The sequence below is a fragment of the Emys orbicularis genome, chromosome 25, assembly GCF_028017835.1.
Source record: "Emys orbicularis isolate rEmyOrb1 chromosome 25, rEmyOrb1.hap1, whole genome shotgun sequence".
NCBI classification, from domain to species: Eukaryota; Metazoa; Chordata; order Testudines; family Emydidae; genus Emys; species Emys orbicularis.
In genome coordinates, this window is record NC_088707.1 from 3858540 (window position 1) to 3885416 (window position 26877).

Sequence of the window (26877 nt, forward strand, 5' to 3'; positions counted from 1 at the left end):
ACAGCAGACACGCACACCACCAGCCCTGAGAGCATGACTGACATTTACAAAAGACACTCCCAGCTGGCAAAGTTTCCCCACCAGAAAATTTCTGCTTTAAATCTTAAAATGTTTTAGAATTTAAGTATTACAAAGGTTTTTTCTTGCTGTTGTTTTAAAGTTAGGAGTTCTCTTAGGCTCTTGAGCTTCTAAAAAGACCATTTCCACTGCAAATTTATGGAGGAATAATAATAATAATAATAATAATAATAATTAAAAAAAAACCCAAAGAGCCCTTTCAAAAGCCAGTGCACTAAGGCTGCCATCAAAACACACAATCTAGGATCTGGGAGGGAGGGAGACTGAGCTTGTGATCCCCAAGTGTAAAACTTTGAGAGACGAACTGACCTGAAAAGAAAGAGGGGAGTGACGGGGTGTCCAGCAGCTTAGTGGAAAGGAGGGATGCTAAATAAAAATTTGTAATACAAACCAGTGCCATATCCTGGTTCTCCAAATTCAGTCGAGGTGATCTAGGCACCATTCCATGAATACTTTAAATAAAAAGACTGAAAAAAAAGATTTGCCTTGGGAAACGGACCCTCTCTGAGTCCTACCTGAACACCGAGGTGGTTCTCTTTCTGAGAAGCCCGAGTGCCAGGCAAGTAAAACATTTTTATTTCCTTTTTCCATTTTTTCCTCCTTTTTTAAACGATTCCCCACCATCTGCAGCCTAAGGCAGAAAACTCACCGTTATTGTCACTAACCAAGTGAGAAGTTTGGCTAGCAAAATGCCCAGTCAGGACTCTTACAGTATTTTGGAGGGCACCAGCTAGCGGCCTAGCGAGCAAGGAATACAACATTGAGCTTTGCAGTAGCCGAAACGCAGACAATACCTCGCTCTGGCAAAAAAATAAAATTAAAAAAAAAAAAATCATTTCACTAAAGGTTGAGAGGCAAGGGAGGGAAGGAGATCATCACAAAACTCAAGTCTCTTAATAAGGAACCCCTCTCCCCCTTCCCCCTCTTGGAGGCACTCTAGTAGGCCCATGATAGGCCTTTCCATAAACGCCCCAGTTGTGACCCGTTCCTGTTCCGCTGGAGCCAGCAGTCCCTGGCCCCAGCTCGCTGTAGTTTTGAATTTTGGCCTCTGGGTGTACCAGTGTGTTGTTGCTCCCCTCAGCTTTTACAAAGGACTGCCCAATAACCGAATGTAACGCTAAGGGGACTCTGGTGAAACGGAGGTCCTGGTCCCCTGGAAACTGGACAGATCCTGTGCCCTGGTAATTGCTCGCCTCCCCATGGTGGCTCACAGAGCCCAAAAAGGTCCTGCTTTTCCCCAGAGTCTGGGCAGAGGGTTCTGTTAAAGTTTGGCCAGCACTCCGCTCGTCAGCACTGAATCCCCCCTCCGACCCCTCCGTGCCGTAAGTCCTGGACGGCTGCGATCTGACGTAATCCGCAGATCTCAAGGCTTGGTGATCGGACGTCGAGTGGCTTAGCGGCGCCGCCTCTTGCTGAGAAAAAAGCTGCAGCAGAGCAGCCGTCACGGCGGGGTTCAAGTCCTGTGCTGCACTGGAGAGATCTCCTTCAGACAGAGGAGGTGGCGGTGGTGGTGGTGGTCCAGGGGGCTCGGGGGGTCTCTTCTCTGGTGGGAGAATGCGAGGAGGACATGCTGTGGAAGGGTTACTTCTTTTAAACAACATCTTAAATCACATGTTAACAGATATCAACACATTTACAGAAAACAAACAGCCCACCACGGGAGACAGCCTGCTCTCTGGGATGGACAGAGAAAGAGGCGGAGTTTTTATAGCTGGTAATCCTTGAAAGATAAGTGTACACGTTCATTAACATTTTTCCCTGCTCTTACTCCCCCACCTGCCCACATTCTTGGCTCATCAAGAACAGCTGCCCTAACACATGGGTACCTGTGAACACAATTCCTACTTTTAGATCAAAGGCTAACGCAGAGAGGGAGAGAAAGACAGATGCGAAATCACATGACAGAGCGTGTGCCTTGAAAGCAGTACCTCCTGCTGCTGCAAAAGGACATAAGACCTCAATGCTCTATTAATACACTTACTGGCAGCTGTATCTCGGGGCTAACTGTATGCAATTTTACTGATGAAGCGTGGACCCACTGTGTAAAAAACAAGAACAAGTTTTGACCAAGATCCGAGCCTTAGAGTAAAACGGAATTTCCCTTCTTCACTACTTAGGAAGCTTGTGACAAGAATTATATTTTTTACTTGGTTTGTTTTATAGCAGCTTAAGAAATAAATTTGCACAAGGACAGTCTTTTAAAATATATATATATATAAAACACTCAGAAGTATAAAAATGTTTTCACATGATTTACAGATTGCCAGTTACAAAAGGACAATCAGTTTATTTCGTGCTCTGTTTTGCCCAGATTTGAACTAATGAGGATGTTTGTTTCAAAAGGATCTCCCCTTATGAGAACAAAATATTTTTTGCACATTGTTATGGTCACAACTCTATCACTGGTGCCTATTTACTGCTGCTATTGAGTCAGTGGTAAGAACAAAGCGTTCTGCTTTCTTACATCACAACAGTGAAGGGTTCCATCCCATTCCCAGTTAAACTGCAGTCACAGTCAGAAAAGTGACTGCATTTAAAAAAAAACCCAAAAAAACACAGAAAGAAGGCCATTTCCTATTGGACAGATCTGCTTCCCTGGGTGTCTGGGTGTCAGTGTGATGGCTTTACTGAAAAAAACAGTTCTCACTCTTGTTCGGCTTACAGAGCCAACGCAGCCCAGCCGTGAGAGTGTGATTCAACGTGAACTCATTGTCAACAACACGATCAGCTGAATGGTGATTCTTGTTATTACCGGTGATGCTATAAGAGGCACCAAGGACATAGCCTGAGAGTCAGAGCCTTGGTGGAGTTTGCAACAATGGTAATTAAGAAAATCATCTTTTGACTTAAAGCAGATCAGATTTGGTCAGAACATAAAGCACACACTTCCCTGTAATATTTTTAAGTTAACTTTTCTGACTATTAATTGCACTTTAAAACTAGGTTGTGCTAGAATCCAGAGGACAAGTTAAAGTATTTTGGGCCAGTGCCCATTTTTCAAACAGTTAATAATAATAATGCAAGATGTTGCACCTGACTTGACCCTGTTTTACAATAACCTAATGATATTTCAGTACTGGGGCAAAAGTATGATCATGACAAAATTCTGATGGGTGTGTGCATTTGGATGGAGTGATTGCTATTACTGAAAAGCAAGATCTTCAACTGTATTGCAGAGAGGTGCTGTGAATAAGGTTGAAAGAGGTTCTCCGGAGAAATAAGTTGTAATTCATTTGCAGCAGGAGCTTCTATAATCTGCTGCTCCTATCATCCTGTGGTGCTCTGTTGGCAGTAATGGAAAATATGGACATACATTTAAACTCACCTCTGGGAAGGAAATCCAAAATTCCACTGGCACAAGCCAAATCTTTTATGAACAAACCTCTCTCTCACTATCTTAGGAATGGGCACTCAGCTCAATTTTGTTTAAGTCTGTCGAATTTTAGAACTCATGGAATAGAGAGAGACCATTAGAATGGTCTAAAACCAGGCGTAGTGAAGCCAGGCGTACCGGCTTTTTCCTTCCAGAACTGCTGCTGCATTCCCTGCCAATCCCGTGCAACACACTCCAGTCTTTTCTAGACATATTTTTGCATGTGTGAGAAAGACCACTAGGACGCTAAGAGGGATTAGTCACTGTGCGGCTCTGATGTCCCGTGCAAAACCTGCCTGCATGTGTGTAAATGCAACATGAATTTATTAGCACAGTATCACTGGCCAATGTTAATCAGTCACTGGGCATCGGATCATACCAAAAAAGAACTCATCGGGTTTGTCTTTTACAAGAGGAATCTTTTCAAATTTCACTGCCCATTCACCACCCTGTTGAAAGATTTTAAGTGCTCTGGAGAAGTGAGGTTGCCTGACCGATTTTTGAAATATCTGCGGTGTGCTTGGCTACTCAGGAAGTTTTAACCAGCTGCCCTAGCTGCTCAAGCCTATTTATGAGATTCTGCTGCACCCAGTCTCTCAGATAAAGCGACTTGAGTGCGTGGCCAGTCACCTCCCCCAGAAAGTCCTGAAGTTTGACACCCCCCCCCCCAAAGCTGGTGTAAGCTTGGCACCATGCTTCTTTCCACCCCTTTGTAAAGCACCCTCTTTACAATGCGCAAGAGGCCTGGCTCCCCACGGTCACAGTTATGAACTAGATGCACTTTTATGGAATGCTTAAGATTCCTCAGAAGGGTGAATGGCACCCAAGGTCCACAAGCAACAGTCACGATTATTTACCTGTGCTTTCCTCCTGCTGCGTGGTAGGGGTTTTCCTTGGCCCACGTTGCTCACTGCTCTTTTCCCCGTTGCTTTCCTCCAGGTTTACAGCAGGTTCCTGGGTCTTCATCAGCTGACTCAGCAGAACAGCCAGCATGTTCTGCATATCTCCCTGAGTGCTAGCCGCTTCCGGGGTTGTCTGCTCCTCTGGTGGCTGGACCTCTGTGGGTGGCTCTTCTTCGATGGCTTCCTCCAGGGCCACTTTCTGAGAGTCCTGCTGCTGAGTTGTGACTTCTGTCAGAGCGCTGATGGACTGGTTGAGAGCTTCCAGCTGCTGCTGCATCTCTGGGTTAGAGTGTACGTTCAACAGCTGGGCCATCTGTGGGACACTGAGATCCGTCTGGCTCTGCAGCAAGTTCAGTAAAACAGCCAGTTCGCTTTGATTCAGCTGCTGCGTGATGTCTCCGAGGCCTGCAGAGAATACAAGAAGCGTCAGAGAAAGCGGCTCAGGAGAGGCATAGCACATAAGTTCATAACCGTTACTTTGGAAAAGCAGAGCAGAAAAACCACCCCCCAACCTTTCAAAAGCAAGGAGGGAGTTTTAGGAAAGGAATTCCATGTCAAAGTTTGCTCAAATACCTCCTGATGATCTCGGTTTGGGCACTCAGCGTTTGGCTTATTTTCATTCCCCTTTGTGTTGTTAATATTTTACATTCACCTAGCACTTTCTAACCAGAAGAATTCCCCAGAGAGTGCTTTGCAGATCAGAAGTGCTTCTTCCAGCACTGAAAAGCAGGTCCTTCTGGGTTGGAATGCAGCAGCTGTTTAACAGCACACATGACAATTTTGGGCAGAAAGTGCAGCAGAGTAGGGATCCAATCAAAACAGGAGAGGAAATTGTGTTGGGCAAAATATAATTTCTCATGCTGGAATCTGGTCAGCGAGCATGTGGGACTGGGTCCTGATAAGCATGTGTCAAAGTCTCATCTGAAATATGACACCGCCAATGGCACAACCTCCCTTTGCACCAAGCTGGAGCACAGCACCAGTTGCTGACTCAGAAAAGAGCGCCATTTGTTGCTGAATCACCAAGTTGCCAGTACACCAGTATCAAACTACTGGTAAGAAATTAGTGTGGGTATTTTATTTTATACTCCGTTCTTTTTTGCAAAACTGTCAGAAGCTTGAAAACAAGCTTCCGTTACTTGTTAGACAAATAGCAAGCTGTGGCTTCTGATTTTCCACTCCACTCTGCATGTTTTATTGTTCCCTCATTCACCCAACCCCATTCCTTCTTTTAGCCACATGTTGCATCCCAACTCACAATCACTGGGGCACGACGGGGTCCTGACCCGACTGGGGTTCCTCAGTGCTTCCATAATACACAGACAACAGATTTGTTTAAAAAATGTTGGATGCGTCTATTTCGAGGGGTCAATATGGCTCCCTGGCATTTACTTAATATTTAGGCACCAGCATGAATAGACAGTGCAAGGTCCTGATCCTGCTCACATTTACTACCAGGCATAATCTTTACTACAATCATTAATGGGCAAAAATCCATTGATCCCAGCAGAGAATTTGGACTTTGCCTACAAGATACTCCCACCTCCTCCTATTCTGAGGGTTAGTCATTATAATGCAACACACAATTAGGTCAAAAACAATTACAGAACAGAATTCCTAGGTCATCCAGTCCATCTGCCTGCCAGTGCACGACTGTTTCCTTCAGTATATTCTCAGATATTCTGCTGGTCTTAAATGTCTCACAAGATTCTATTTAGTGTTTGTTGTCATACGGGAATTCATGCAAAGGAGCAGAGGGTGTATAATGGTATGTACTAGGAGCTCATTTCCTCTCTATGTAATGTATACTCCAGCTGACTATAAATTCGACCAGGAGCCTTCAGAGACCAGCTGGAAACATTTGCAATTGACAAAGTTCCCACTGGAATGGACACAGGAAACCCGTTGTGACAACATCAAACTGACCTATTGCATCTCCAGCACCAGGCTCTATCTTGAGCTGGGCAGGCGGTGGGTGTGCCGGGCTGCTGCTGTTCTTCACAGCGTCTGTGCTCGTTACAGAGGTAGTTTCTTTCCGAGAAACTTTTGACGACGGAGGTTCCTCCACTGTGATCCCACTTTGCCGTTGTCGTCGGCGTTTCTTGCTCCATAGCTCGTGGCAATCCTGCCAGTGAGGGAGGCTGGAAGAGGACAAGACTTGGTGAGAGGAGAAACATAGGGAAAGCGACGAGAACTCCTTCTGGGAAGTCCTGAGTTACACTCGCATGGCTGGGGAAGTTCTCAGTAACCCAAAAGGATCACTGAAACATTGCTCTGATGGTAGCAACATTACTAAACAAGGAGGGGTTTGCGCCCTACCGTGAGGAAGACATTCGTGCGCTCACACCGCTTAAACTGTACAGGGATCTTAATTAAGTCAGGACTAGATTAGCTTTGATGCATGTAGCTCCTAGTCAGGGCTCAATAAAAGGGTAACTGGTGAAATTCTATAGCCTGGGACAGACAGAAGACACAGATTAGATGATCTAGTGCAGGGGTTCTCAAACTTTATTGCACCATGACCCCTTTCTGACAATAAAAATTAGTATGTGACCCCAGGAAGGGGGACTGAAGCCTGAGCCCACTCAAGTCCCGCTGCCCCAAGTGTGGGGGGCCAAAGCCAAAGCCTGGGCGGTGGGGCTTCGGCTTCAGCCCCGGGCAGTGGGGGTCGGACTTTGGCCCTGGACGGCGGGGTTCGGGCTTTGGCCCTGGGCCCCAGCAAGTCTAACGCCAGCCCTGGCAACCCCATTAAAAAGGGGTTCACGACCCAGAGTTTGAGAACCGCTGATCGAATGGTCCTGTAAGGATAAGGCCTTTTCCTGTAGCCATATTGTAAGGCCTAAGGTCTTTGTCTGCAGCCATATTAAGAGCAGCAGCCATTAGCTAAGAAGCAGGAAATCACATCCTCACATTCCATCTAAATTACATTAAAACAATGTAATATCAGGCTGTTAGGAAGGAGATCCTGTCCTAACAGCACCCACTATCACCAGATAAAGAAACAGATCTTAAGATGGTTAAAGAAAACTTAGTTTGATAGCATCCTGTGGGTCAAGAAACCACTTATCAATAGTTGTGGTTGTGAAATCCTCATTTCTTTATTGTTTTGTCATTATGGTCCCCACTTCCCTATTGTTTGTCTGTATGGTCTGTCTGGTTCTTTGATTGTTTCTGTCTGTTACATAATTAATTTTACTAGGTGTAAATTAATTAAGGTGGTGGGATGATTAGGTTAGAGAATTTTGTTACAATATGTTAGATTTGGTTAGTAAAATTTTAGTAAAATGATTGGCTAAGGCACAGCTAAGCAGAACTCAAGTTTCACTATATAAACTGGGGTCAAAAAGGAAGTTCTTTGGGAACCAACTCCAGGACACAGCCCCAAAGATCAGAGCTGCCAGACCTCAACACTCTGCCAACCACACCGTGCAGAAACTGGAGTCCCCCAGATGACCTGATCCTGACTGGCCATCAAGAAAAGTTCATGTGTCTTATTGGGAGTGTGAGCATTGTATGTGCGGCGTGTGCAGTCTGTTTTGGTGATTGTTAATAAACAGAGGTTAAGTAGGATATTACTGTGTAAGGCTCTTTCACTGGTAAAAGACCCCATAAACTCACAAAAGATTAAGCCCTGAACCCCTGGAGAATGGGTGTTTGCTCTGAGCCCATAGGGAATGGGTGTTTGCTCTGAGCCCGGAGGAGTAGAGCCCGGAGCCCACGGAGGGGTAAAGTTAGGTGCCTTTTGTCTGGAGCCCTAGGAACTGGGAAAGGGTGGAGGTGCCTAAGTTAACCAGGTTATGCCTTGAGCCCTAGGAACGAGGTAGGAGGTGGGTTCCCTAGAGTGTGCAAGTGACAGATAATTTTGTGCGGGTAACAGTCCCTTTTGGCCTTAAAAAAAAGAACCTCTGAATCTAGTTCACAGGCCCAGGGAAAACCCAGACACCCGTTTCACTGCCTTGCATATGTCTGGATTCCTCATTTGGAGTGCTAGGAGAATTCAATGGCAATACTCTGCCTCGCTGAGACCTCTCGAACAATCCAAGCGTGTTTACAGTTTTGGGTTTTGCTTGGCAACAGCCAGCTGCTCCAGCAGTTTTCAAAACCCAAACCCATCAGGGCCTGTGACGTGCTAAACTGCGAGACAAAATGATGGTCTCAGGACAGGGGCTGCCCATGGCAGCTCTAAAGAGGTCACAGGTATTTCCACATCAGTCATCCCTGCGTGCGCAGACACAAAGGAAGCAGAGCAGGGTTTCACAATCAGTGTGCTCTTTGGGGTGGAGCTGTGACACGCTGCTCAACAGCAATCCTTCTAGCCAATTAATAAGCAGTATTAACGAACTCAAAAGGCCCAGCCAATCCTCTTTGGCAAAGAGGATGGGGGTTTTTAATTACACTTTACCCTTCTATATCATCCTCCATCAGAGGATCTCAGAGCACTTTACAAGCATTAATAAACTGAGCTTCAGCCGCTGAGAGAGATAAGTGGTATCCCCATTTTACAGAGGGGAGAGGCAAAAGAGACACCAAGGTAAAGTGACTTGCCCACAGCCACACGGCTGTGGCAGAGCAGAGCAAGGAGCCTAGGAATCCTCGCTCAGGCCACTACTTTTGGCAAACAGCAGTGGGGGAGGCCGATTGACACTTACTCTGGAGGAGCCATCTTGCCGAGGTCCACATCCTTAAGGAAATCACTCTGCAAGGCCTGTTCTGCTGTGCAACGTTTGCCAGGGTCCAGCGTCAGCATGTGGTCCAGCAGATCAAGAGCAGCTGAAGGAATGCTGGGTAAAGATTATGGGGACAAGGCTAGAATTAAGAGGCTGTTCTAAAAGGAGGGGGCAGGTGGAAACTGTGCCACCGGCTCAGAAAATGGCTTGACCACTCCCCGAGACATGGGGAAGACCCACCCAGTCCACATTAATATTGGAGTCGTACCAGCTCAAGCAAGGGACACACTCCAAAGTATCTGTGGCACGAAAAACAGACACTGGATTCATAATATTTTCAGTATCACTTTAGCCATTAGTGACTTTAAATTCCTCTTTGAAGCCACAAGGCAAATCACATGATTAAGGTCTTCCAGAGACCGTGCACACCACTGTCCTTGGAGGCAGACAATTGCAGCTTTCCTTTGGGCCTGGTTCTCATGAAGGGAGTCTTGACAGGCTGAGGCTGTACTGGAAGTTTCCTAGCCAGTGGACTTAAAGTGAGTGCTGCAAAGAGCTGTGGGTGGGTTAGAAGGCAGCTCATTCTTGAGCAACAATCACGGGGTAGAAATTCAAAGAGGTGTCGATGGGCCACCTGCAGCTTTCCTGGGATGGGAAAGAATCCCCCAGGAGGGCACAGGGAAATGGGAGAACTGTCCCTTCATCCCACCACCACCTGCCCAGCCACCTAAAGGAAGGTGAAGGCAGCCAGCCAACGTTATAGTGACATCACTAGCAAGTGGTTATAGAAGGTCACGAAGCCACAAACACAGTCACTCCTCTCCTCTCCTATCAAACTCACAAAGAGAACTCCTCCCGCAGGCGCCTTCGGTATTGCTTCTTCGGTTTCATAGTGTTGAAGTAGGGCAGCTTGATGACGTCCGGCCACACAGCTGGGCAGGGGCTCCCGCAGAGCCGGCTACAAGAGAACCGGAGAGCAAGAACACAATCAACACGCGCAGCACAGCCAGCAGGAGAAGCAGAAGAGCTGCCCAAGTGAAACAATTTCCTCTCTGAATCAGCTTAGCATACAGACAGCCCAGGTCTGAGGACACACTGAGGAGGGTTACACAAAAGCTCAGGTAAAAGCAGTATCAGAAAGAGAGAGGCTTACCTTGGTTTTAAAACCATTTGACAGAAAGTTTTCAGTGCTGATCTCTATTTTGGCAGGAGTGATTTTTACACTCAAATACCTACACCCTCACTTCGCTACTGGTGTAAATATTAATAGTCAGGCATCGCAAGCACAAACACCTAGAGGCCTAACTGCTTGTATTTGTAGTTACTGTCATTGCTGGTCTCACTTTGCCAACTGATTAGGGTTCGAGAACTGCTGTGATACTGAGACTAAGTGCCCGAGCAGTTTCCCCCGCACTACTTCTCACAGACATGCGTGCACAATGCTTTACCTGATTAATTCAAGCTGAGCCAGTTCCAGATTGGCTTGAAAAATAGGCTTCTTTGTAAACAGTTCCCCGAGGATACAACTGGAAGAGGAAAACCGACAGGTCACGACAGCAGACACTGGGGATGATCATTTGACTAGTGTTGCATTTCTGGCTATAAGCAGCTTTGCCTGAGGGTTCATTTGCATCAGAGCTCAAAACTGGGAACTGAGCAACTAACCTGCGTGCGAAGAGTTAGCCATCACGTGCATTTAGGGGGAACACTTGCCAATGGCCCTGTTAAGATGTCAAGCCTGCGACATATTAACTCTTCTCGGGCAAAGGGAAATGAAGGCTTAGCTGGGCCAGTCTATAAGAAATGGCCAGCGGTATATCACTTGCCTTGAAAAAGATAAATTGAGTCTATTATACCTCCAGCTAGGGGGAAAAAATAGGGGAGGGAAGAGTTCAGTCTCCATTATCCATTCAATCCCTGGCCTCTATGGTGAGCTTCCGACAGGAGTACAAATTAGTGCCAAATACAGCAGTGGTCTGAGGTGGGCACCTAGGCTAACATCAACTCTTTCTACATTGGACACTGAACAACAACTTGACTTCATAGAGTTTTCAGAAGGGATCGGCACTCTCAAATTGGGGCCAAATTGTCAAGAGAGCTGAGTTTCCATTAAAAGGCCAACACGAGTAAGCAAAATTTACAAAAAAGCGCTCGGCCTGCCGTGTGCTGAGCTCAGCTGAAAATTCGTCCGAAAGCGTCACAATGAAAGCGGCTGGGTGCGGAGCCCTTTGGAAAATCTGGCCCCAACTGTGGAGCCTGCATTCTTGAAACTCAAGTTCTGAGATGCTTTAAAAATCTGGCTCTACGTTGCTAAATTCACAGGCATCAAATTCTGGTGGCTATATAAGGCCACTGGAAGGCCTTGAGTTCTCCAATTTATGATCTTTTATGGATACTGCTCTCTTCTGAGAAATCTAAGCTTCCTTTAGCTTCTCTGTCTAAATAAAGTTTCCAGCCCCTTGATTGCGAAGAACCTCCATCATGTCATCAATTCATTGATGCACTGAGTCACCAAGCTGCACAAAATGAACAAAGAGCACCTGAGAAATGAACTTCCCCTGTGCACCTTAACGGGGCATTAACTTCAAGGCTTACTTGTTAACATTTAAATAGTAATGACATCTAAGCAAGTGGTTTAGAACTAAACACGGCCTCAGTCGCTATAAAAAGCTAACTAGGTAAATTTTATGCTATTGTTCTTCAATACTAATGCACACTGGCCTTCCTACAGGTGTTCAAATATTCCACACTGGTTCTTAAGAGTAAATGTTTCAGTTGCTTGGGTGGTAAGGCACCCTTACTTTGGATCCAGAGTTTTAAAATATTTTAAACTCTGCCTCAACTTTTTTCATCAAAATATTTACAAAGCGAATACAAAAATAATAACCATGCTTTCACGGTTAACTTCAACTGTTATAGCTAGACAGAAAACTCTGCTAACGAGGCCTTTTCTCTACTTTTGTCTCCACTACCACTAAGTCAGGGGATTCACAGACACAACATGGTTACAGTTTGTAGCACAGATAGGACTTAACTATGTTCTGTAACCATGCTAAAGCCTTGGACAGGATCTAATCATCACCAAACCTGTCATCTAGGTTTTGATTGCAGCATCTTTATTACCGGGTGTAGTATAAGAATGAAATCCCACCTAGATCTCTTTGACCCCGTGGAGATTTTGCCAGTTTACAAGTCAGAAGATTTTTTTTTTTTTTTTTTTTTAAACTGAGCTAGTTTGATGTATATTCTCTCTCATTGACTTTTACAAGTTCTACGAAGTCCTTTTTTGCAGAATATTAACTGCATTGGATTTGGAATTTATCCGAAGTTTGCTAACTAAGCATGGCTGAAACTATACCAGGAATGAAGGAAGTGAAAAGAAAGCGGTATTACTTTAGTAGGTGGGCTACGTATAGTAATGGTGGTGGTCTTCTAAATGTTAAAAATAGAACGTCATTATAACCAGGAATTAAGCCTTTCACAGGGAAAGATACAGCTACTAATTTTTAGCAGACCATCCCCAAGTTTCCATTGAGATGAGCCCTTGTGTTAAAGTTTATTTAATGATAGTTCTGGTAAAGACACAAGGGTTACATCATCAATATATTTTTGGAACTTCTCAAATGTTGCAGAGATGAGATCAAGTGGAATCTACTTGTATGGTTGCTATTACACTACCAACAGATACAGCACATTACACGAGGCTATTCTGTCAGAACCATATTTGGACTCTTTCGGATTCTCACAGCTCAAACAAAACGCTACCAAATAAAACGAGGCGCTTACCCACAGCTCCACACGTCAATGGCTGGTGTGTAACGCTCCTCGCCTAGCAGCAATTCTGGAGGTCGATACCATAATGTAATGACTTTATTTGTGTATGGACGGCTGGAAGGTAAGATGACAGACTTACATTGGTACAGTTCTTATGTCAGTGGATCCCAAAATGCTTTAAGAACCATGGCCTTCGCTTTCAAATACAGGGGCCTAGAATCAGGCATCTAAACAAAAGCAGCCTGGTTTTCAGAAGTGCGGGGGGGCACACAGTTCCTCTGTAAGTCAATGAGAGCTGTAGGTGTAGCTCAGGCCACTTCTTTGTGTGGACAGCTTCAGAAATCCTCGCCGATACACCCACATACACAAATCACCTAACCCAGCACTGAAGTGCAGCTAACTCTAAACTGGAAGGCAGCTGAGGTTTAACAGCAACCCTGCTGAACAGTTAAGGTAGGAAGTGATAAATAATGCTACAATAATTTGAAGAGCAGACTCATGGTAGTCAAGGAAGGGAAACTTCTGCACAGTCAGCTGGGTTTGTCTAAGGAAAGGCTATTAGACAGCTGGCGTAGTATTACACATGCACTCTACAAGGGGCTGCCGGCTAGCTTCCCAGGCTGCCGGAGTATTGGGGCATCAGGACTCAGTGGGTCAATTCACATATGTTAGCCAATTCCCCCTTGGAGTGACTTACCTCTCTTCAGAGCTGTACAGTCGGGCAAGTCCAAAATCTGCAAGTTTGATCTGCCCACTGAAAAACAAAAGCACAACCACTGGCATGAGTTACAGATGGGATCACTTACTGAAACAGTAAGAAAGGACCAAGGACAACCAGTGTTTGGCAACTGACCATGTTGGATATGCCAGTCTGATTTTTAACAGATCCTATGCTCTATGGAAGGATAAAGATGTACAAGCATTCAGTTTCACGACCATCACAAGTGGGCATGTGGCTGCAGTGACTTGCAGTGTTACTATCAGATTCTATCAGTTTTAATTTTCCCTAACTGGCGTTCAGATGGCGACCTGAAGACTCCTAGCAAACTGTCTCCAATTTGTAACCTAGCCCACAACGAACTACGCTGCATCCAGCAACTCTAGCAGAAGACTACATGGGAAGTCATTCTGAGACTTCTATACCACTCCTAAAACTGGTTTCCAGGTGGTCAATAGTGAGGGACATCGGAGCCCACACCCAATACGTGCCACCACCACAATCCCAGCCTCTAAACAGCTAAGAAATTAAACTCTGACAGTGCAGAGCATGGGTGGTGTCTGCATGTGATGGCAAGTGGGGGGAGGGAACAGTCAGAAAAACCCAGAGACATTGAGAGAGAGGATGACTCCTTTCCCACATTCATTTATGCCAACAAAGGACTCAGTGGAGATGGTGCTGGAATAAACCCATTACATTGTCCCCCAGGGGCTTTGAGACTTGAACCTAGCAGCAATAGCTGCAGGAATACGCCTTTGGACTCGATCACTGAACAAACCCCTTATTTAGTATAACTCAGCCTCCCCACAATGTTTTGTTGCAGATGGTTTTCAGTAGCAAGGTTTAACCTTGTGACGCACCTGAATGAGCCATTCCAGGATGCCATTTCCTATTCAAAAGGCATATATGTTTGCTTTAACATAACCAACCCAGTCCCCTAAATACTACTATTAAATAAGCAACCCTTTTGTTGTAATGCTGTAGAATCAGAAACTGCACCCAGACACGGTGTCCCATCCTTAAGAGACCGGGATAAGGAGCAGTACATTTTGCCAGCAAAAGGTCTCTTCTGGAGAGGTTGCCACCAACAGCAAGTTAAGCAGAAGGCTATTAGGCTCATTCACCTTTGGTTGAAGACAACTCCTATTACAGATGCAGCACCCAGGGGACCTATTGCTTAATTAGACTGTCACTTCGGATGGAAACACGCAGAAGACAGGGTCACTACAGCAGATCAGATCCTTGTATTCTTTCCCATAATCTAAATGAATCAGCAGCCTAACATCTCACAGCTCAAATTAGCCGGTTTGATGAAACCATCTTCTACCCTACCCAGTGCCAAGTTACCTGTTGTTTAATAAGATGTTGGAACACTTAATGTCTCGATGAAGGAAGTTCTTTTTGTGACAATAATCCAGCCCCTCCATCAACTGTTTCATGAAAGACTTGATATGGTCCTCTGAGAAATGCACCAAGCCGGATTCTAGCAGCCCCATGAGGTCATGGTCCATGTATTCAAACACAAGGTAAAAGGCACCTGCCATAGAAACAGACAAAGTTTAAGACAGGTGGTGAAAAGCAGAGTCAAAAGGTTCAACATTTTTGGTTATGTAGTGGAATTGCTTCAAGATAAAGGCCAAGATTTAGAAAAAAGTGACTTGTGATTTTATGTGCTCAACTGGATACTTCTGAGGCGGGGAGTGAGGAGGAGAGGGGGATCTGATCTCCAGAGGGCAGGTGGTCAGCACTTTTCTTTTCACAGCACTTTTCATAGCAAGCAACAAAAGGACAGGGTGGAAGCATTAGCATAAGCTACCTATGGCATCACGGACTTGAATCTGCTGGAAGAAGGGACTCTCCAAGTGCAACCTAAAAGGGCTGTATTTGTAAAAGCACCGTCAAACTTAGAAGTGAGAGAGGATGGAAAACCTTCCATACCATTCACTGGTTCTTGAGACAGCCAACGTTATCCAGCATAATAAAGGGACTGCCCAGTGCTGGGGAAAAAACGCCACAGCTAAACCAGCAAAGGCTAACTCAGTTGTAAAGACTGATCACTCACATACCTCCAGGGATAGAAACAAGTATACGTTACCCTTGGGACGCACTAAGTGTGCATCTGCTCTGTAAAGTGACAAGACTCTAAGATTGGTACTGTGGCATTCCACATTCATTGCCTCTCAATCACATTCATATCAAGCATACTTAGTTTACAAGAACAAATATATTTCTTCTAACAGCCAGTTCTGCAAAGTTGACCTGGACCCTTGTGCATCACCACCATTATTAAAGGATCTGTCGCCCATTTTTACACCTATGAAAATCCACAGTCTTCAGTAGGAACAGGGTTGCTCAAATGTAACTGATTAAGATTTAAGCAACAATTCAGTTGTTGATGCATAAGGGACAGACTTCAGCTCACCCTCTCTTGGCGGTGTTTACTCAGCAGGGCTAATAACAATAAGAAGCGGGAACAAACTTCCCACGCCCAACATTTTAGACGGTCTGATACCTTGCAGAGCCAATGCAGCCAAGGGAGAAGAAGCTGGAGTCTTCTCTTTAGTGCATCCGAGGAGTTGATTAAGTTGATACCGTTTTCCAAATGGTGTAATTATTGATCTCAGCCTCTAGCAGCTCATGAGATGCTGCTGCTATAAGACTGCTGCAAAGCTGGGTACTTGGACAAGATTGAATGCTTGGTGTCTTGCGAACACTTCCAAGCAATGATTCTATACCAGTGACCAGAAAGACCGTGTCTGTTGCAGGCAACCCACAAAAAGGATAATATCTGGTGCAGATTAACACTGAAAGCAAAATCAGCAGCAGGCTGTGCAGATTTTGTTGCTGTGATCTGCAGTCATAAAATACATGTAGATTATTTTTTCATCCAGATGCAGACATGTAGCAACAGACAATTCTAGAGTTTTCTCTAGCAAAAAAACCTATAATAAATAGAACTGTATCAGATTGCTAGACCCACCCTTACACCAGGATAGTAAACGAGGTGCTGGAGACATTTCTGTTAGTTAAACCACACTATGCAGCTAGCAATACCTTTGTCCTTCTTGAAGTCCAGTGCATCTTGTTTGTCTGTAACAATTTCCTTCATGTTAACAACGCTGCGATGGATCAACTGCCGAAGGATTTTAATCTCGCGGATTGCTGTTATGGGGAAGCCTTCCTTCTCATTGTCCAATCGCACTTTCTTTAAAGCCACCAGTTCACCTGACAAAACAAGTCAGTGTCAAAGTGATACTCCAAATAATCCAAATGATACACTCTTGATGCTGTCCTGCCTCTGCCCTGCCCAGGCCTTTGAGTTTGGTCTTTTTATGATTAGTTTTCATTAAGAAAACTGCTCATTTAGTCTTTAATTATGTTCTTAGCAAAGACTTTTCTAGGCTCCAGTTACATTGGTAACAGAAGAACATTGCCAATTAAAGACAGACAGGGATGGGCAAGTTTAAGGTAGTAGACGGCCACAAAAGCCACTAAAACCCTGTGGGCTGGGGCGTGTGTATGTTGGGTCCTGCCCCCAGAGGGTGTGACGTGGCGTGTTTGTGTCGGGTCCTGGCCTCCAGGGTGGGAGTTGGAGAGTGAGCCCACCTGACAGTGACGGTTATTGTCCCAGAAGGCTACGCCCAGCTCCCTGATCCGTCCCACTGGTTCTCACCACGTGATGTGTATATGTTCTTGCCAGCCCTCTGCAATGCCTTGCCCCACCCTGTTCCTGGCCCACATGCTGCTAGATGCCTGCCCTGAGCTGGACTGTGGCGGGCCAAGTAAGATGAACTGATGGACCGGATGCAGCTCTGGGCGGCTGCTGCCCATCCCTGCACTAAGACATTTTCCAAAAAGGTTACATTGCTCAATCTGAACTCCAAGTTTGTTTTGCTTGGGAATACTATTTCACTAGTTCAACATAAAAGAGCTACTCAGTGAATTAGTGGTTAGAACCAGACAGAGGGTATCAGGACTCCTTTTTCCTATTCCCAGCTCTGCAAATGACTAACTATGTTACTTTCCCAAAGTCAGTTCAAACCATGTGGCTTGGTTTCTCAATCTGAAAAATGAGGACGCCACTTTCTTCAGACAGGCATAGGGCTTGTGAGATTCAGTGTTTGTAAAGCATTTTGAGAACTTTAGATGAAAGAGGTCCTAGAAATGCAAGATACATGACAATAGAGCCTCACTAATTTGCACTGACTGGGAGACGCAACACGAATTAGCAAGTGGACAGCACACTAAAGAGCAAGGATCCCACTATCGCAGAAAGTGGTTTGTTCACTTAATCTGAAGTTGATTTTTAATTATTTCTTATACTTTGTAATTCACTGGAAAATGCACTGTAGGACATTGGATGAAACACTTCGCATTAAGCAACCTCACTATCTACAATGCTGTCTCGTCTACTAAAACTTTGCTAAGCAGGGAGAGAACACCATCTATGTGCAAATTATAAAGTGCAGGATTAGCAAACTCTCCCATAGTATACCCACAAAACCAGAGACACTGAGAGCAATAGATGCTGCAATACTAGACAGAGAAAGGTGAGTTAAGAACAGGATCACAGTTTTGTTGAACTTCTTTGCTTTGGTCACTTTACGTTAGAGTCTTTGTGGTGCAAATGATCTCATCTGTGGCTTGACGGACAGCAGGAATGAAACAAATTTGTGCATTTACAGGGCGGAGTAACACTGTGGGTGCACATGGGGAGATTTTCACAGGAACAAAAGAACAGTTAGGTGCCAACTTCCAATGAAGGTCAATGGGGTTTGGGAAGCCTCGCTCCCCGAGTCTCCTCTGAAAGTCCATGTCCCAAAGTCCATTACTGGTCATGGTGGTATTCCCCATTGAGTGGTAACAGCACTAAAACTGGAATGAGCTTTTAAGCAGGCTCACTGTGATAGCACCAAAAATAATTAAAAAGACACCCAAGAATCACTTAGGGAAATTCTTTCAATATTGCCTTGTTCAGACTAAGGCTCTATCTAACCTTTACCTGTATCCTTGTCCTTGGCTTTGTACACTTGCCCATATGTTCCCTCTCCAATAATCCCAATGATATCAAACTTATCCACGCAGCGCTTCCCCCAGTCGCTTTCTGTCTGTCTCCTCTCGCCGTAACGAGGACAACAGATTCTGAAAAAGGGAAGATTAGTTTAAAAATCCCAAACAATAGGACTTGATCATAACTGCTTTAAATGGAAATTAATTTTTTAAATTTAAATTCTAAAAATTAATAGACTGGAGAGCAATTTTGTCATCTTACCTATCCAACTTGTAACACAGGATTGTTCCTCACACTCCAGTGTACCTTAAATCTAGATAGTAATTATCAACAAGCAAAGGGATTCCATCACTTCCTTGGGGAGACTGGTCTTTAATCTAACTGATTGCAGAGTTAGGAATTTTATACGGTGCACTAGATCAGTGTTTCTCAACCTTTTTGATACCAGGAACTGGCTTACTGTGTCAGGGAGATTTCAGGGACCGGTGCCGGTCCACGGACTGGTCGTTGAGAAACATTGCGCTAGATGGAGATCAATTTTCTTTACTCGATACAGCAGGCGTCACTAGACAAACATTTATACCATCCCACACAACAATATTTACACATCATACTAAGAACAGGAAAACACACAATAAATGTAACTATCCAAGCAACAAATGCCTTCCTTAATATAAAATGGCAACCACTGTACTCATTATTTCAACCTGCCCTAAAATGAAGCCAGTAACAGGCTAGTTTCCATGGTCGCTTTTATGACTAACTCTCATTAAATGCTATTTTGTAAATTTTTACTCCAATAGCCTTTAGTGAATCACACTACATAGTCCTATACCTCTTACAGGCAGAGCAGCCAAATGGGACTTTTTTCTATGCCCATCATCCTGCAGTGTTATCCTAGATCAGGTCCCTACACTTAAAAGCACAGACCTAACAATTGTACAAGGCCAAAGAGCATAATCTGAACTCCATTCAATGTTATCCCTTATTTCCCCACATATAATGATCTAAAATAGGGATCAAGGGTTATGATGTATCAAAACACACTACTAAAAAGTTCTCAGTATGTCTCACCATTCTCCAGTTAGCCTGTACCTCAAACAAATGGATCTGTCCTGTCTTATGAACGGAGAATGATACACAGGAGTCTGCTATACATTGCTCTTAACGTGAGCAGGGTCTGGACAGAAGCCAATCGGTATTACTGTTACATAATTCTTTGATAATTTTAGATTTGGTAAGTATTTGGAAAACTTTTGCACGAACATAGGACATTTGATCATTATTTAAGACATAATGTAGCAAATATGCCTTGGGAAAGGAAAGAAAACATAGAAGACACTCCTAATTGTACACAAGAGTTTATTCTCTTGATGAACGCATAGTTCTCATTAGCATTAAAGAAAGTCAAGTATGCCCACTGAGTGGAGAATAGATCACCAATACTTCACCAATGTCATGGGTGAAGGGATGTGGCCCCTTTCCTAACAACTGCTTCCTAGAAAAACTAAAGATTCTACATCAGGTTGTTTGCCAGCCAGGTTTCTTTGGCTTCAGAATGAGAGGTCCTTTCCCAATTCAGCCACAATACTGTTTTTGAGGCAACTGTTAAATGAAAGTTGATAGGAATTTTCAAGGTGTACATGAAACACTCCAGTAATTCACACCATAGGAAGGATCATGTAATAGATTATAGAACAATGGGACCTGTCAGAACCTTGACGAAATAAAGCCTGAATTACAGGCTCCATTTGGTGGGTGATGCAAACATGCTACATTTCACCTGCTCTTTTCCCCCCATCTGTAGCCCTTCTAGTTTGTTAATATTCAAATGGATGGAGAAAGGAACCCATTCTCCTGCATTGACAAACACCCGCGTTTAACTGACAGACAGACAGAGCCTTAAACCTGTCAAATGTGACCCGGAAACCCAAAGGAGTTGGGTGCAGTGAATAAAAGGAAGCCAGCACAACAGGGGCTTCATTTCTTTCAAACAATGTTGTTGGTTTTTTATAAGCACAGTAGCATGATTCAAGCCTGTCTGAAATCAAATGCTTTCCAGAAAAAATGATGGGTTGTCCAGGACAGAGGTAAGTTGGGCTGTAAAACAGAACACGCCCCTTGAAGAAACATAAAACGGAGATCCTGAATATGTGTCGTCATTAAAAATGCACTAGGACTTTTAGCAGGGCGGGTAGCATTAACAGCAATGTCCTGACTAGACTCCAATTGGGCAATTGGATTGTGCCTACTTACATTTCTCTCTTCAGATTCATCAAATTAATTTGGAATTTTCTTTTCACCCTGAAGTGACTTGCTAGGTTGCTGAGAACTGCTAAAACAGTTGCAGATTTAACCTCAGAGGTAGGTGCATTTTCATGATAGGGAAGGCAGTTTCCATGTCCAATTTATAGCTACATTCTAAAACACTTTGGGATCCTTTTGGATGAAAGGTGCTATATAAACACAAGATCACCACCATAAGAAGACACAGTTTAGAGATGCTAGCATGCAGTCTGTGCAAACACTTACTTTGGTCTCTTTTTGAATGGTTGCTGAGGTGGTGTGGCTGCCTTTGGTTCTGGAGACTCCGGGGGAGATGGATCCCCTCCAGGAAGCTCTGGAGGAAGCGGGAGGTCCATGAGCAAGTGTCGTGGTCTCTGCTCTCTCTCTTTCTTCACAAGTTTTGGAGGAAGAATCTCCTTTGGACTAAATCCCAGAAAGTTACAGCAAGTTAATACAATGTGGTCAGACTTAAGATGCCATTTCAAATAAAGAGGATCATAGGCCAAAAGTTTCAGACTTGAGTGCCTGAAATTAGGGGGCCAAGTATGGATTTAGGAGCCTAGCTCTAGACACTCAGGGTTAAAATTAAGCATCTTTCTTGTTTCAAAGCCAAAGTCAATGTAGAAAAATACTAAATTAAAGACACAGTCCAGCCTCAAAAGACCACGTAACTCTTTGCAACTACAAGTCTCTCATGACAGTCAAATTATTCATAATACTTACCCTGTACAAGACTCCACCCTCCCCAGGAAAGGGAAAAGCTGTCTATTGAGAAATAGACAAGCAGCCTTTCTTGGATCATTCTTAGGGCAACCTGCTAGGGGAGGTTGATGCTTCTCAGCATCAGCAGGTCTAAAATTCTGCTCGTCAGCACAAAGCAGCCAATGCAACTGAACTGACGGGAACAGAAAATTAGGAAAGTTACCTTACTCGCGAGCCACTTCCCAACCTAGCTGAAACCTGTGGTGAAACACAGTGTATTCCACAAATGAACACAGAACAAGACATGGAAGGAGGTTTTGATTGAAGTACAGTACTTTCCCCTTTGGAATGACAGAGTTCAGATACTCTTTAAAGGAACAGACCCCAAAAATTTGTCTTTTTACTTCTACTGAGGTCATCACATAGGTTTAGTGAACTAATCAGAAAAGCCCTGATACTCAGAGTACTGGAGGAAAACTGTCACTGATATGTATCACTATGGCCGTTATAAGCCATGAAAATAACAATAGACACGAGAGAAAGATCCATGGGCCTGCTCTTGCCCCCATTTAAAAATCACCCAAAGTACTGCAGTTGACTTAGAAGAGCAGGCTCGCCCCTGTATTGGTCACTCTTAACAAAGCAAAGAACATCAGCGTTAAGGCTGACAAGAGGAGCCCCAAAATGGGATTCAAACATGGGCTCGAGCTGGCAGGCTAAAAATAGCAGTCTAAACAGGGGTGGCCCAGGTGGCCGCTCGGTAAACGCTCCTGGGGGTGTGAGCAGGTTTGTACTTGGGCAGCCAGCACAAGCTGCTGCCTGTGCTACCACTGGCTACCCTGCTATTTTTGGCGCACTAGCTCAAGCACGTTCCCAGCTGCAGTGTAGACATACCCTAAATGCAGGACGAAGGTACCTAACTCAAGTGCCACGGCTGAAAGTCAGTTCTTGTGTTAGAGCCTGACAGACTCGGTCAAATTATTTCACCAGCTTCGTATGTTCTAAATAAGCTATTAGAGGAATATTTAAACGTTATTCATTTGGATTCAGTGCCTAGTTATTTCAGCCTGTGTATGCCATTCACCACCAGGATAAGCAGTTCCTGTTCCACCGACTGCCATGGCGCTTTACCCACTTTTGCTAGCAGTGAATCTGTTCTAGATCCGTAACATTATGCAGTGTTTTAACATGCTCCACACACCTTCATCCAAAAAAGCCTGAATTTGAGACTCTTCTCAGCAAGCTGCAAAAGTATTTGTTTGACAGGGTTTTTGGGGAAGGATGAAGATGTGTTGCTAGGTAGCATCTGGAGAGGAGAGGCTTTTCTGGAGTGTTTTCATTGTTATCTGCTGATTGATGTAAATTGTAAGCTTCATTTGAGTATTTAAGGCTACTGACTAGCTGGAGTTAGTTTATTTGTACCTCAGAATTAATGCTGCTAGGTGGCTATTTTAAATTTAGTTATGGTCACGGCACATAGACTATTTGCATAGGCATTCTTTTTTTAACACTAAATCTAAACAAACATCACCTCTGCATTACCTAAACCAGAGAGTGCTGCATACAGATGGAGTGGAAAACCTTAAAGATGAGCTGCAAAGCTTCAAAAAACCAGAAGTCCATCAATACAAAAAACAAGGGAAATAAAATCCCATAACAGTAAAACAATTGTAGTTGCTTTAAAAAACTGTAATTAGCACATCTCTTAGCTATTTTGCGGATCGTCATTATCTCCCATTTTGTACTTAGGCAACTCAAATGGGATTCTAAACTTCATGCTTGCCACAGTCTTAGAAATCAAGAAGGGCGTGTGTTTTTTCCACATGTTGGAAACAGAATAAAGAAATCTACTTAAAGAAATTTGGTTCACAAGCAACAAATAAGTGATTGAAAACAATGTACTGTGCATGGTCAATGTGTCATTTGCAACTAACACCTGCTAACCCTAATGAAGTGGCTTTGTTTGTTTGCTTCCTCTTTTTTCAATGAACTGGCTGAGAACTTGTTTGCCAATCTCTGGGTGGAAATATATTCTGAAACTATGTTATAAATCTCTCAAAATGCACAATGGCAGTGGAGGTAAAATTAAGAAACTGACAAAGCTGCAAGTCAACCCTGAAAGAGTCTACTCAGCCACTCATCTGGGGACATGTACAATATTAGTATTTTCATCACTGCCACACTAAGAGGTGTGAGAGTTTGTGGGAAAGTTTATGATGCTTTACAAGGCAGTCTTAACTACACCAGAGCTGATTCAATAGGTTATTATACCACGTTAGCAACCACAACATTATGTTTAGTGTGTACTTTTCCAATACAAGTACCGGTCTAGGTTCCACACTAAGGCTACTCTTTCCACTCTCACTGCTACTTAAAAAGCTGAACAGACACACTGAACAACACTAAACCAAGTGCTGTTTGTGAAAGACAACATAAGGATGTACAGGTCCAAACTTTTATAACGTATTGTAATGATCACAATTACAGCAGTACCTCGCTAATACTAATGTCTGAAAGATCCATTGAGAACAGTAAGTGAATAAAGAACATATAATGAACTTTGTTCATGTAAGAAGTGATAATAATACTTCAAAGTATACTGGTAGATGTTTTGTTTTACATTATGCAAGAGTAATTAAGTCTTATATTAAGATATCCCAGTACCTCTTTACTGAGAAGTGGAGAGTGAGTAAGGGTTTTGGTGAGCAATTTAGTAAAGTAAAAAATAGTGGGAGGACCTAATGTGGAATCATTCACAAATTACAAAACTTCAATGAAGTATTGTGCCACGACAAAAAAGTTTTTAATCTTTTTTCAATTGATTCTATTTCTTTTGCCCTGGTTTATATAGATGATGGAAATTATCTTAAAAAGTGTGTGTCTGGAGTCATCTAGGGGATTAGTTAAGTAATCTATCAGATCTAGAAATTATTCGTGTAGCAGTTAACACAACAACTCACTTGGGAAAGGACTCAGTCTTGATGTTCTGCTTAGGGCTCCTCTATAAGTGAACTCTCAAGAGAATTAATTAACCAATCCACTTTAATTTCACACCTTAAATTATTTCTAAAGTGCATTAAACCCCTCTGTGACACAATCAAAAAATTAAGGTCACTTTTATTCTGAATAAGAGTATCCACACCTGGGTTTAATTTAGTTTAAGTAATCGGCTTTAAAAGTTAACTTGGATTAACTTCCTGAGCATCCCTAGGTAAACAAAAGCCCTAAGAGATAGACAGGTAAAGGGTTACCCTCTTCCACATTAAAATTATATAACAATGTAATTAGATATGCAGCATGGGGCACAGATAAAGAACATGTTGCATGTAAAACCACAAGGCGAATTAGATATAGATGTAACCATTAAAACTACTGAACTATGCATGGTTTCCTTATCCCCAACAACCCTCCTCCCAGATCTGCTACTTAACTTCTGAGATTCTTTTCTTTTCTGTCTATGGCCTTGTTTACAGGACAAAGTTGCACCAGGTGCGATTTTAAAGCAGCTTAGTTAGTCTGATGCAAACCCCTGCGTCGACACTCTTATTTCAGTTTAAACTGGGTTTATTTCAGTTTATTATGAATAAATAAAATACTACCTAGCTCTTCTATAGTACTTTTAGTTTAGCTTAAGTCAATTAGTAATTGATTTAAAAATCCAATGCAAGTTAAAGCAATACAATTTGTTTCAGATAGACAAGGCCTGCATGTCCCAACAACATGCTGTTAGTGTGACACTGCTTTGTGTTGTCTTTTCTGTTACTTTAAACCAGCTTTTTGGATCATTCCATTTTTTGATAGTAAGTCAGGACCTTATCTTGCAAGCTGCTGCATGCAACAGGATCCCTTCTCCCATGTGAAGCCCCATTAAAATTAACAGCGGTACTTCCATGCAGAGCAGCTTTCAGAATAGGGACCTAATGGATTTGTAATAAAGACTGACTTGATTATGTTTTTTTTTTAAAACTGGTTTTAAAAAAGCCTCTAAACTTCTCTTCCTCGCTGAGATTTTGCGTTAGTTTCAGCACTGAATCATAAGCCCCTCAAAATAGGTATTCTGGATGGAGAGACTGACAAGATGATAACATCGTGAATGACGACGTGACAGGGCATTTGGTTATGAGTGGTGTTTTCGGTAGAATGGCACAGGCTTCAATAGAATCAAGTACAAAACTAGGTATCTTCTAGGAAACATATGCAGGGTAAAGAAGGAGTCGGCAAGCTAAAAATAAAATCTCTTCTCTGTTACTATGTTAGTACAGTGTATTCCAACCCAAGCAGAACTGAGTTTTCCACATGACCTTACCTATCCAAGTCATCTTCCCCGAGCAGAATAGGTGGGAGCGGGAGTGGAGGCAGCGTTGAAGTCTTCAGGTGTGGGATAGCAGCCGTCACAGACACTTGTGGTTTTGTAGAGACCTGGACAGAGGGCTGAGAATTTGCCTGAGTGGACAAAGCAGATGTTCTTGAGTGGGAAGAAGATGGCAAAGAGGCTGGGACTGAAGTAGGGACCTGAACAGAAGTCAGCTGGGAAAGCGGTAGAGGTGGAACAGCTGGTGATGGAGGCAAAGGAGGCAACGGGGGAGTCTGAGGCGGCGGTGTAGTTGTTGGTAGAGGTGGAGGAGGTGATTTTATTGAGGGCAGTGGGGGTGGGTTCTCCTTCTCTGTTGTCTCTGTCTCTTTTGGAGTTGCAATCTCCTCTTTCACTACTACAGACTTCGAGTCTTTTGTTCCCATCGTTTTTGAGTCTTTAACTGGAGCTGCATGCTTCTTCTCAGAGTTCTCGTCTATCTTGGTTTTTATTGGCTCCAGAGATGTTTTAGTCTCTGCATTCATGTGTATTAAATTAAGCAGTTCCGTATCGGAAGCTGATTTTTCAGATTTAATGATTTTGGGTACTTTTTTAGACTCTGTCCCAGTCTCCTTAACCTCAGATGAGCTGTTCTCTTTTATAGACAGAAAAACAGGTGAGTTCTTTGCCTCCTTCCCATCCACCTTTGCTGCTGCTGCCGCTGCTGCAGCTCGCTCTTTCTTTTTCCTGCTAAGCTCTGCTCCCAGGCTGGAGTTCAATGGTAGCCTAGCAGGCGATATACTGGAATGGCGACTACGTGAACCGGACCTCTGCTTTTTACTGTGAGATGATGATGAGTGTCTTGAATATACAGGACTTCGACTTCGGGACTTCACAGACTTCCTATGGAAAGAGCAGGAAGCAGAAAACTGAGATGCAGTCTGACACATACTATGTTAGTTACTGAAATTAATAAATAGGGAAAGCTCTCTTTAAAGACAAGAGCATTCATAAATTGTCAACTACATTTCTGACCATACCCAAGGCTTGTCTGAGGAGACTTAAATTAATGGCA

The 26877-nt window shown here is 43.6% G+C and overlaps 1 protein-coding gene across 2 annotated transcripts in view; it reads right to left on the bottom strand.

Annotated features, from left to right (window-relative positions):
• Window positions 1-420: 420 nt before the first annotated feature.
• The window catches only part of CDK12 (cyclin dependent kinase 12), a 33631-nt gene continuing 7174 nt past the window's right edge, over window positions 421-26877 (bottom strand). Inside the window, exons 2-14 of one of the 2 annotated variants that reach the window (XM_065422445.1) lie at window positions 25818-26705; window positions 21056-21232; window positions 18515-18654; window positions 16567-16737; window positions 14860-15049; window positions 13492-13548; window positions 12807-12908; window positions 10469-10546; window positions 9862-9978; window positions 9003-9134; window positions 6280-6494; window positions 4309-4758; window positions 421-1621 (exon numbers count right to left, since the gene is read on the bottom strand). In XM_065422445.1, the coding sequence (XP_065278517.1) occupies window positions 972-1621; window positions 4309-4758; window positions 6280-6494; window positions 9003-9134; window positions 9862-9978; window positions 10469-10546; window positions 12807-12908; window positions 13492-13548; window positions 14860-15049; window positions 16567-16737; window positions 18515-18654; window positions 21056-21232; window positions 25818-26705 (3367 nt within the window). In that variant the 3' untranslated portion in view covers window positions 421-971. Of the gene's footprint in view, window positions 1649-4308; window positions 4759-6279; window positions 6495-9002; window positions 9135-9861; window positions 9979-10468; window positions 10547-12806; window positions 12909-13491; window positions 13549-14859; window positions 15050-16566; window positions 16738-18514; window positions 18655-21055; window positions 21233-25817; window positions 26706-26877 lie in introns of both variants that reach the window. The other variant, XM_065422444.1, reaches the window with a different exon arrangement.